Raw genomic sequence first — 12,061 nt, forward strand, 5'->3', positions numbered from 1 at the left:
CACTCCAAGCTGCCATGTGGATTCTGGATCAGAAAAAGGACAGCAGGGGCTGGCCCAGTGGCACAGTGGTTCAGTTCCCACGTTCTGCTTCTTGGCAGCCCAGTTCAGAGCCCAGGTGCGGGCATGGCACCGCTTGGCACGCCATACTGTGGTAGGTGTCCCACACATAAAGTAGAGGAAGATGGGTACGGATGTTAGCTCAGGGCCAGGCTTCCTCAGCAAAAAAGAGGAGGACTGGCAGTAGTTGGCTCAGGGCTAATCTTCCTCAAAAAAACAAAAAAGAAAAAAAAGGAAGAAGAAAAAGGACATCAGGGGCTGGCCCCGTGGCCGAGTAGTTAAGTTCCCGAGCTCCGCTTCGGCGGCCCAGGGTTTCGCTGGTTCAGATCCTGGGCGCTGCCATGGCACCGCTCGTCAGGCCACGCTGAGGCAGTGCCCCACATGCCACAACTAGAAGGACCCACAACTAAAATATACAACTATATACTGGGGGAATTTGGGGAGAAAAAAGCAGTAAAAAAAAAAAAGAAAAGAAAAAGGACATCAGTGAACTGGTGAAATCCAGTTACTTATTTCCAATAAAATCTGTAGCCCCAGCGATCTTCTTGACGCACTGAAGGTCACAGCCCATCCGCAGCACGGGAGCTACGTCCACAGCCCGCTCCTGTACACTCCTAAGAGAGATTTAAAAAATTTTTTTTACTGAAGTTACATAACATAAAATTTCCCATTTTTGAGTGTACAGTTCAGTGGCATTAAGTAAGTACATTCACATTGTTGTGTGACAATCACCATCATTCGGCTCCAGAACTTTTTATCTTCCCAAACTGAAACTCTGCACTCGGTGATCAACAACTCCTCCTTCCCCTTCCCCCAGCCCCTGGCAACCACCATTCTACTTTCTGTTTCTATTTGGCCAGTCTAGGGACCTCATATAAGTGGAGTTATACAATATTTGTCCTTTTGTGACCGGTTTAGTTCACTTAGCATAATGTCTTCAAGCTTCATCCATGCTGTAGCATGTGTCAGAATTTCCTTCCTTTTCAAGGCTGCATAATATTCCATCGTATGGCTAGATCACAGGTTGTTTATCCTTTCGTGCATCAATGGACATCTGGGTTGCTTCCACCTGTTGGCTATTGTGAATAATGCTGCTATGAACACAGGTGGACAGGTATCTGTTCAAGTCCCTGCTGTCAATTCTTTGGAGTATTTCCCCAAAGAGAGATTTAAAAAACATTTTTGTTGTCATTTTTCTTTAGCAAGAGAGGTGCCATTTAGGTACAGAAAATCCCTGTCAATGACTGGTCTTTGTTCAGTGAAAGCCCTAGAGTGGTCTCCCTGCATCCTGAGGAGCCGGTTGCAGGGGAGGAAGTGGATCAGTTTGGATAAGAAGCCCTGGGCCTCCATCCTTGCCTGCTTTCCAAGAGGGTTCCAACTTAGGGAGACCTATCAAGGTTTCGTTGGTGGGAAAGGGCACGGGGCCCCTGAAATAAACCTAGAACAGTTGGAGAGACACAGTGTCCCCGACTAACTGTCCCAAGTAACTCAAAGGAGGTTTCAAAAGCGCTTAATTGTTTTGCAAAATTGTTTCTTAGTTTTGTTAAGAGATGCAATCACCAACCTCCCTGAACCTGTCTAAACGCCACAGGCCAAGAGTTACCTCTGCTTTGTTTTAATGTTACGATCTCCACCCCAGGAGATGCTTAGGCCTTATTGCCACAACACCGGGATGTATGTGGAAGCGTGTTTCCAAATTGCGCCTGCAGTTCGAATACTCATTCCCCATCTGAAATAAAAGGCCCCTGCTTTCTCTTGCTCAGGGAGCCACGGCTTTGGAAATAATTCCCCATGGTCTCCTTATTTGCTGCAAACAAATTACACTTCGCTTGACAACTATTTTTGGTGAAGGCTTTGATTTCAACTCACCAAGAAGCAAACCCACTTTGGTTTGGTTAGAACAGGGCCATTGGGGAAAGGAAGAAGAGGGGGTAGGATTCTCTGGGGTGGAAAACACTGGAACTGGTCCTCTCCAGGCCTCCTTGAGTCCTGGGAAGGGTGTGTGTGTGTGTGTGTGTGTGTGCTCGCGCGTGTGTGCGTGCGTTCTGGAAGGGCTGATGCTACGATTTGGGGCTGGATAATTCTTTGCTGTGGGGGGCTGTCCTGTGCATAGTAGATGTTTAGCAGCATCTCTGACCTCTACCCACTAGATGCCAGTAGCACTCACTGCCAGTCGTGACAACCAAAAATGTCTCCAGACATTACCAATGTCCTCTGAAGGACAAAATTGCTCCCACTTGAGAGTCACTGGGTTGGGGTGAAAATTCTCTCCCCGAGCTTAGTTTAGGACGGCTGCCTTCCCTCAAAGAACTGTTGGGGATGAGGAAAGGCACCTCGGCTCCGGAAGTAGCTGCTTGAGCCAATCACCAGCTTCTATGACCACACTCCAAGCACAGCTTTCGGAATAATGTCGTTGTTCATGCAGTTTGTGTCTCCTTTGGGAGAGAGTCAACCACGTTCCTCAACCTGCACCCCATCCCTTAGGGACAACTGACATGGAAGCCTCCCCGACTCCACATCTCCAGGGCAGTCTAGCACCCTGGATGTAAAAAGAAAGAGCTTTAACCCTTTTGTCTGGGAACTGCCTTCACTGAGTGACACTCCGTAGAGAGGGCAGCTGGCTTACAAGAGCTGCTGCCCTGATGGCGAGACCCTGTGCTTGCCGCAAGGCCAGCCAGAGGCAGGACCTCCCTCCAGCCTTGCACTCGGGAACCCCCACCATTAGGCCAATCTCTTCTCATTATCTGGCCCCTCCTGCCCAACAACCCATTGTAGGACCCAAGAGGACTCAAGACATGATCTAAGTACTCAGGAATCCTGGCTATGCAGAGAGGGTGCAGGTTGAAGCTACAGAGAAAGACAGACAGGACGTCTGGGCGTCCTTCTATTCAAGCTCTGTGGGTGTTAGCATTGCAGTCAAGGATCGACCTGGGTCCCAAATGGAATTAGAGGGATACCCCAGTTAGTTTTTTGCTGTTGTTGGAAACGGATGCAGGATTCTATAGTTCTTTCTCACCTTTAAACCAAGTGCCCTGAGACTCTGTATGGGGATGGCATTCGCTGCAAAACCTGGAATAATTGGGGCCTCTTAATCCTTATATTTTGGTCAGAACTGCCGTGCTAATTCCTTTGGATTTCCACTTTACAACGCGCATCCCCATGGCAACAGCAGCTCCGGGGCATCACTGCGTAAGTGTTTCCTGCCCAGTAATCGAAGGTTGATGGTGCCAGGGAGTTGTTAGCGCTGCTATCCAGTACCTCATCAGCGCTTATAATTTAGCCGCTCCAGACTAACTCCAGTGAGAAGTAGGGGAAGGGAGGGTGACGTAGGGCCACAGAGAGCTCACAGAATCCGAAGCCAGGATCCTAATCAGAGTCGGGGCTCACGGGACTGCAAGGGAAGCGGCCACTCTCTAAGCGATCTGACCTAGGCTTCTCCTCTGTGGGTCCATTCCATTCTCCTCTGCACACAAGCCCTCTCTGCTAACTCACAGGCATGCTCACAGGACCCCGGGATACATTTGGAGCTACAATTAGACCCTTCTTGTCTATAAGGAAGGCTTCTCTGAGGCTAGAGGAAGGGAGGAATGTCAGTTTTTTATCCAGGAGCGGCTCCCATTGATGGCCACAGGGCAGGGAGGCCTCAGCTGGGATGTGGGTGCTGTGCCCTGAGTGGGCTGGCAGGTGAGCTCGACTCACCTGGCAGACAGTTATTTTCAGCTGCGGCAAAAATTCATATGGGTTTGACGCAAATGAAATTTTCAATATTGGATAAAGAGCCAAAGCCCCTGTGATGGCACATCCTACGAACGGCTGTCTGCGCAGCTGTGGCCCAGAGTCTCTCAGCTTCTTGTGGGTGGAGAGTGTGGCCTACCTGCTCTGGGCAGGTCATCACTGGGCTGCGGCCCATCCCTTTATCTCCGCCGCTGCTGCTTGTTCCACCAGGCTTTCCCTTAACCATTGAGTCATGACTGGCTCCTGCAAGCTGTTCGATGAAACTACAGGTAAGTTTCATCCTCTAAAGCTATAGGTAAGAAGATGGATATAGGTGGACATGCCTTCTAGGTTAGGTTAGAGACCAGGAAGTTGAGGTAAGTCTTACCTGAGAGCCTCAATTTTCTGTTAAGCTGGAGGCAGGGTGAGAGGGGAGAGGTCAGGGGTGTGAAGATCAGGGCTTCCCACCAGGTGCCCCAGCCTGGGTGCCTCGGATGAGTTACAGGGGATCGGAGACGTCCTTGGCACTCAAGATGGCCTATCAGGCTGTGTGGTTTTAGGGCAGTATCATCAGAAACAGGGAGGAGGGGGTTGGTATGGGAGATTTCATAGAGGTAGAAGCAAGAGCACTTGACAACTGGTTAAATGCCCAGGACGAGAGACACGAGGACGAGAGGAGATAATTTTGTGACCTCAGTGCACTGGGATAAGCTCAGAGTCTAGTAGTTCCTGCAACACCCAAACACTATCCGTTCTCTTTTTCTAGATTGTAACACCTATGGGAGAGGCATATGGACAAAATTATCTTTGCACCTTAGAGCCTTAATCAATTAGAAAATTAATGGTGGTTTATTCATAGATGAAACTCTTCTGGTCACCTCCAAGCCTCAATGAAGAGTGAACACTTTCTTCTTTCTCAGCCCATCCTCCTGGGTAAATAGCTGAGTCATATGTGTGTGCGGGCGTGTGTGCATGTGTGTGATGGTGCTTGTGGTGGTTTGGGTGGAGAAAGTGCCCACAGGATGTGGATGCCCACAGATGACCAGGCCATTATGGGTTAAAGGAACGTACTCGAGGCCGGTACCTGGGACAGGGACTGTGAGCTGCAGCTGGCTGGCTCATCCTCTCTTCCTGCCACATGGGGCACTGCCAAAGTGACTGATTCAGGAGGCCTGTCCAGTGTCAGCCCACTAACAAGGTCACTAGTTTTCATTAATGTGGGCCTGTAGGAGGCAGTCACAGGGGATCTTGTGAGACGTCGCCCCTCTATGCAAGGCGAGGGTGTCTGGACAGTCACCTTTGGCCAGTGTTGCATAAACCAGTGGCCTGCATGTCCTCTGGGCTGCACTCACAACCCAGCTGCAATACCTGATTCTTGCCACAACTGTCCGTAAGGACAGGATGCTGGGCACGGGGGGGGCCAAGGTGCCAAGGACTACAGGGTAAAATGAAGCAACATGCATGGGTGCAGAAAGAAAGGGTGCCCTGGGCTGGGGCATTTACAGGAGGCCAGGAGGTACCACCCCTCCCCTCGAGGGAGGAGGCAGTACTGAATTGTGGGTGCTGACTGTGGAGCGCAAGGCCAGAGAAGGGAAAAGGCTGACAGTTAAGTTTCCCCTCTGCTGCCTCCGCCATGCCCTGCAGGCTGGCTTCCCCCTCTGCCCTGCACCCTCAGCCAGGGGGATTAGAGCGGGGTCCTGAAGGTTGTTGTTGTAGCCCTTGACAAACATGAGTTAGATTTCTTGGTCCTTGTTCCTGTAGGGGAAGAGGTGCCTGAATTCAGCTGATGGGGTTGGACAAGGTTTGCAGTGGAGAAATGAAGCTAATGGGATCTTGTGTGGAGCCCGATGTCTTTGCTGCTTCTACACCTGAATACATCACAGGAACTGATGGATTATACGCTTGCACTTTTCCAGTCCCTTAAGGGTTAGAGGGGGTTTTTCCATTCAGGGACTGCTGTATGTAGAGGGTGACAGTGGGACATGCAGATCACTCCCCAACCCACCTCTCTTTCCCCTCCCAGATGATCCAGCAGAAACAATAAAGAATATAAGGTTAAATCACAGTTTCACTTAAAAACTTGATTGCTGCCAGTATTTGCAGAGAGGCCATTTCTCAGTGCAATAGCGCCGTCTGTCGGATGCAGACACACGTACACCTGCTACTGAAGAACACCAGACCCAGGAGGCTTGTAACTCTCCAGCCTGGTACCCCTATTTGGGGGTGAATCAAGTCGGACCTGATGACCAAGAAGATGAGAAGAGCCTAAAAGGCCTCGTTAGTCAAGTAGAAATAGTATACTAAAGAGGATGGTCAGCCTGGCCCCAGAAGGGTTTTTCACGAAAAAATGGCAGTTTACTGCTTGGGGAGAAATCACCTAAAGCAAAGATGTGGATCAATGGGTCCCTCAAATCTCAGAGGTTCCCCTAAACGCCTGGGCTTTGTCTACTGATGTCTTAACTAAGTTGAAAACTTCTGTGGGCCATTGGGTGGCTGCTGCTTCCAGGCTCAGGGCCAGCTATGTAAAACTGAAAGCAGACATCACCACTGTGCTCAGGGGGCAGAGCTAAAGGCCATTCTCAACATAAGTCTGGCCAGCACTCCCCCTGATGGACCTTGTTACATTTTACTGACTTGGGCTGTTAGCCAATGGCCTGGCTGTTCGGTTTGCCGCCTTGAAGATGACAGATATGGAAAATTAAAGACACCCTTTAGGGCAGCGAACTATGCAAACACCCCTTGTCTCTATCTGACAATTGGGTCATTCATGTGGATGCTTATGGTGGGGACCTGGTCTCTGATAAGACTGACTGACACCAAGCTGTTGATCAAACCTGCACCTTCCAGAAGCTCCGTCTCCCTTCTGGTAAACGGACACCATCGAACCTTTGACACTCTCTAGGGGCTTTCCTGGTGCCGGTGACCCTGTTCCAGTCTGATCTGCTGACTCAGGCCACATCATTACGGCCCTTGAAACTAAACTATGTCATGTTTTAGGCTTTGAAGACCCTCTACAGTCTGACAATGGTGCGCCTTTTGTCACAAAAGCCACCCAATAGGCCAATAGTCAGAGTGTTGGATGGACAATCCACGCTCCCTACCATCCTCAGCATCTGGTTGCCGAGCACTGGAACAGCCTCCTCCAAGTCATCTCTACCTCCCTGCCCTCCTCCTGGGTCCACACACCTTAGTAAGGCAGCCTGGTCACCGAATGTGACTTTCCCTGAAAAAGTTCGTCTCCTCTTGGTCAGCCATCTCTTGGGCAATGATCATGATGAAAGGAGTGGGGAGCTGTCCAGACTTATTTTGAAAATTAAAGACTCTGCCCTGACCATTCCTTGGGATGACATTTCTTTTTTTTTTTTCCTATCCCAGGCCAGCCTGGTTGGTAGACCCACTGGGTACAGCCTGCCGAAAAGCGAGCCTAGGGAATTCCAACCTAAATCCAGTGCAGCCACAAGGATTCTCTTGTTGGACTGACATGGTTCTAGATCATGAAGACAATGACCAGTTGATTGAAGACACTGCTCTCCAGCTCCCCTCCAGTGGCCCGCACATGCTGTGGCAGGCCAAACGATGGCTCCCAAAAGATATCCAGGTCCTTATCCTTGGAACTTGTGAATGTTACTTTATAGGGTAAAAGGGATTTTGCAGATATGATTAAGAATCTTCAGATGGGGAGATCATCCTGGATTTACAATTAAGTTAAGGATCTTCAGATGGGGAGATTAGTCTGGATTATCCCAGTGGGCACTAAATGTTATCCCAAGTGTCCTTATAGGAGGGAAATAAAGATTTGACAACAGAATGCAGTGTGACAATGGGAACAGAGGGACTTGAATTTTTTTCTGTAGTTTTAAAATACAATGCACTTTAAGAAATGCTCAATGAATTTACTTCCAAAGCATGTATAAGCAACTGATTCAATCTCAAAGGCATCTTTAAATTTCACAATAACCATTGTTTTATGAGTTGTAAATTATCTCAACAATGTTTCAAAAGCATTTTTTTTTTTTTTTTGCAGGGGAAGATTCGCCTTAAGCTAACCTCTGTGGGCAATCTTCCTCCTTTTTTGCTTGCCCCCCCCCACTCCCCTCAAAGCCCCAGTGCATAGTTGTGTATAGTTTTAGGTGCTTCTGGTTCTTCTATGTGAGCCACCACCACAGCATGGCTACTGACAGATGAGTGGTGTGGTTCTGCACCTGGGAACCGAACCCCGGGCTGTTGAAGCGGAAAGCAGGGAACTTTAACTGCTAGGCCATTAGGACTAGCTCTTAAAAGCATTTGAAACAACAAAAAGACAAAGGAGTTCTTTAGCATGTGAAACAGCAATGCAAATTATCAACTTTATTAACACCAGAATAATTCTTGGTTTTATTTTAGCACTCAGTCTAGCTGAAAAGCATTGTACTCCTTAGAAGCTGCCTACCATTGAAAAGAGTTACATTTTTCTGACTTCATTTTTCCTAAGTGAGGCATATATGATTTTCTTCCATAACCATCTCAATTGGCTGAGAGGTTTTCCCCTGGGGATTAGAATGAGACAAACTCTTTCTTAATTTCCCCTTGGCCAGAAGACCCCTCTCCCGCAGGATTTCTCCAGCCCCTTCCTTTGAGGATTGCTGGGCCTTCCACTTCCCTTCATCTGGGCTTCTAAATGGAGAGATTGCTTAATTCACATAAATCACCGTTATCACCAGAAAACATCTCCTGGTATCTGCTAGTTCTAGGTACCAGAATAGGCTCTGCAGGATCAAGACACAGGTCTCTACCTGCTTTCTAGAGCTTACCCTTTGGGTCAGGTACAGACATATACTAAATGAGCCAGCCAGACATGTGGGGGAAGCAGGAGGGGTAAAGGCAGTGTACATAACTCGCTTGCGTGTAGGAGTGCAGAGACGGCTGGAGTGAGTTAGGTTTGCTGGAGGTGAGCTTTGAAAGGCTGATGGCGATGGAAGATAGAGAGGGAGGTTGGGAAGGGTTAGAAAATGCCCGGGATGTTCCTAGTACTGAAGGTAATGTCACTGCTTAGGAGGAGGTAAGACAGGACATGCAGATGGAGCCACTCAAGACCAGGCTCCACCCCAAACTATTCATTCATTCACTCGCTCAAATATTTAGGTGCCGCAGCGTCAGGTACAGTGTTGGTCACAGGAGATACAACGATGAACGACACGAGACCCTTGAAGGGGTACGTGTGAAAGAAACAGACGTGAGGGCCAGTGTGGCTGCAGGGTCGCCTGCAGGCAGGGCTGGATCATGCAGGGCCTTGCGGGCCGTGGTTGGGAGCTCGGATCTTATTCTGGGGCAATTACATGATATTTCATTCATTTCGCAACAGCCTTAGAAACTAGGCAGTCTTATCCCAATTCTACTGAACTATAAGGATGCGGTGGGGTTAAGTAACTTGTTCAAGGTCAGCCGCAGGAAAGAGGCGGGATCAACCTCCACGACCATCTGTCTGCTCCGGGGTTTTGAAGGCCTGGAGCTTTCCCGGTCGCCGGCCGCCTGCGCCGCCTGCCGCGGACCGGCGCCAGGGCAGCGTGCGCCGCGGGGGCACTGAGCATGCGCCGCCTCCGTACGGAAACCGGGAGGGGGGGCGGGGCCGAGGCTGGCGGGCGCGGGGAAAATGGCGTCGGCGGGGGTTGCGACGAACGGGACCGGAGGGAGCAGCGGGATGGAGGTGGATGCAGCAGGTAACGGGCCCCGCGGGGGCGGCTTCTGGAGACCCCCCTCGCGGGGCGTCAAGGCCTTGCTGGGCTCCGCCGAGAAGTCAGGAGGGCGGGACGGCAGCATCGCTCCTGGGATAACTTGCAGGAGGGATGTATGGCCCCGGCTCTGCTGTGCCCGCTCTCATCTCCCGGGAAGAACGTGAGGCCCGGGATCTCACCTTCCTTCCTTTTCCTCCACTCTTAGTAGTCCCAAGCGTGATGGCCTCCGGGGTGACTGGCAGTGTTTCAGTCGCTCTTCATCCCCTCGTCATTCTCAACATCTCAGACCATTGGATTCGCATGCGCTCCCAGGAGGGGCGGCCCATGCAGGGTGAGTGTTGGGCATAATTCTCCAACGTCCTGTCCTTGGTCACCTCCTTCAAATAGTGGTCTCTTCCCCTTCCTTTCCTGAAGCCAGCTCTCCCTCCCCTAAATCACTGTATCCCCAGTACTTGGTTCGGACCGACCTCACACCCTCAGGCTATAATAATTCGGAAAAAGTTTCGGGGTTTCTTACCTTCGCCGCTGTGTGTTGTTCTCTCCCCCAGTGATTGGGGCTCTGATCGGGAAGCAAGAGGGCCGAAATATCGAGGTGATGAACTCCTTTGAGCTGCTGTCCCACACCGTGGAAGAGAAGATTATCATTGACAAGGAATATTATTACACCAAGGAGGAGCAGTGTGAGAGGGGAATAGAAGTGGGGGAGACGAGTGGGAGTGGAAAAAAGCAGAGTGGGAAGGTGGGGAGGGTTGGGAAGAAGCAAACAATAGGATGAGAACGGAGAAAAGTGAAGAGAGAGTAGCTGAAGAGATCTCAGAAAAAGAAAACATTCTAAATTGAGCCGGGATTTGAGTGGGGAGGTGAGAAACTGGTGAAAATACACCGGGAGCTTCAACTTAAGGAAGGTTGGTTTAAAGCAATACTGTGTGCTCTGGCCTCTTCCTCTCCAGTTAAACAGGTATTCAAGGAATTGGAGTTTCTGGGTTGGTATACTACAGGGGGGCCGCCTGACCCCTCCGACATCCACGTCCATAAGCAGGTATACATGTTGCCACATGTGCGTGCTGGGGGACAGAGAATAGAGGATGAGGAGAAGAAAGATGGGCATTGACACGTTTGTCCATCCTCCCCCTCTTCCAGGTGTGCGAGATCATCGAGAGCCCCCTCTTTCTTAAGCTGAACCCTATGACCAAGCACACAGATGTGAGTTATACTGACCCCACGCCCAGTTGTCATGCTTTGTCTGTCACTGTGCCTTTTATCCTCATCCCCTGCTCTCCTTTACTGTATGACATCTCTATTGAGTTGAATCTCCATTCTGCCACTTACTAGCTGTGTGACTTTGGGTTAGACATGTAACCTCTACACTGCGTTTTCCTCAAGTGTAAAATGGGGTAATCCCTATTTCACTGGGTCCTTGGGATGATTACATGAGAAAATCTAATGGGAAAGGGCCTAGCCCAGTTTTTGGCTCATAGTATAGGCTGAGGTGCATTTGATGTTAGTAAGAGCTCTTCTCCCTCCTCTTTATAGCTTCCCGTCAGCGTTTTTGAGTCTGTCATCGATATAATCAATGGAGAGGTAATGCCCTACCCTTCACTTCTCAGATCCTGCTCCTGGCATTTCTGGCTTTTGACTCTCCTTACGTGCCCTGTAGGCCACAATGCTGTTTGCTGAGCTGACCTACACTCTGGCGACAGAGGAAGCTGAACGCATTGGTGTAGACCACGTGGCCCGAATGACAGCAACAGGCAGTGGAGAGAACTCCACTGGTAATGGAGGCTGGAGGGGCTTTCTTGGAAGTGGGGGTGGGAGGTGTGGCCACACGCCTTCTCACCCTTGGCCTGTCCCCCGTCCCCCTGCAGTAGCTGAACACCTGATAGCACAGCACAGCGCCATCAAGATGCTGCATAGCCGTGTCAAGCTCATCTTGGAGTACGTCAAGGCCTCTGAAGCGGGTAGGATAGGTGTCTGCCTGGCACTTTATACCACTTTTCCTCTCTCCTGGGGAAGTGACAGCATCTACATTAACACAACCTCTTTTTGTGCCTTTAGGAGAGGTCCCCTTTAATCATGAGATCCTGCGGGAGGCCTATGCGCTGTGTCACTGCCTGCCAGTGCTCAGCACAGACAAGTTCAAGACAGACTTTTACGATGTGAGTGTAAAACCCAGGATGGGGAGGTGGGGCTTATCGGACTGTTGTTCTTCTCCGGGCAACTGGTTTTTTCTGTTCCCTCTCAGCAATGCAATGACGTGGGGCTCATGGCCTACCTTGGTACCATCACCAAAACGTGCAACACCATGAACCAGTTTGTGAACAAATTCAACGTCCTCTATGATCGACAAGGCATCGGCAGGCGGATGCGGGGACTCTTCTTCTGATGGGGTACTTGAAGGAATGATGCACAGGGGTCAGACAGTAGCTGTCCCAGAGGGGAGGGGTGCTGTACTCCCTTCACAGAAACCTGTCATTAATAAAAGGGGGAGCAGCCCCTCAGCACCCCTTCCAGTGGCTCTGTCCTCTCTGTTAGGCACCACACAGGTTTCTCAAGTTGGATCTTAGAGGGTGTTGGTTCCA

General features: G+C 50.2%; 1 protein-coding gene across 1 annotated transcript; it reads left to right on the forward strand.

The window, feature by feature from the left end:
• Positions 1-9,228: 9,228 nt before the first annotated feature.
• COPS6 (COP9 signalosome subunit 6) lies at positions 9,229-11,988 on the forward strand. Its single transcript, XM_070567654.1, has 10 exons — positions 9,229-9,467; positions 9,688-9,813; positions 10,031-10,162; positions 10,433-10,521; positions 10,623-10,685; positions 11,016-11,063; positions 11,140-11,254; positions 11,348-11,440; positions 11,538-11,638; positions 11,725-11,988. The coding sequence occupies exons 1-10, from the start codon at positions 9,401-9,403 to the stop codon at positions 11,863-11,865; spliced, it is 975 nt and encodes a 324-aa protein (XP_070423755.1). The 5' UTR covers positions 9,229-9,400; the 3' UTR covers positions 11,866-11,988.
• Positions 11,989-12,061: the final 73 nt, after the last annotated feature.

Source organism: Equus przewalskii, chromosome 12 (assembly GCF_037783145.1).
Source record: "Equus przewalskii isolate Varuska chromosome 12, EquPr2, whole genome shotgun sequence".
Taxonomy (NCBI): Eukaryota; Metazoa; Chordata; class Mammalia; order Perissodactyla; family Equidae; genus Equus; species Equus przewalskii.

Bases quoted from the DNA above. Each gene is read 5' to 3' on its own strand.
- COPS6 (XM_070567654.1), top strand. From the start codon at position 9,401: ATGGCGTCGGCGGGGGTTGCGACGAACGGGACCGGAGGGAGCAGCGGG. The intron at 10,686-11,015 runs GTGAGTTATACT...TCCTCTTTATAG, and splicing joins CTATGACCAAGCACACAGAT to CTTCCCGTCAGCGTTTTTGA. The intron at 11,639-11,724 runs GTGAGTGTAAAA...GTTCCCTCTCAG, and splicing joins TCAAGACAGACTTTTACGAT to CAATGCAATGACGTGGGGCT.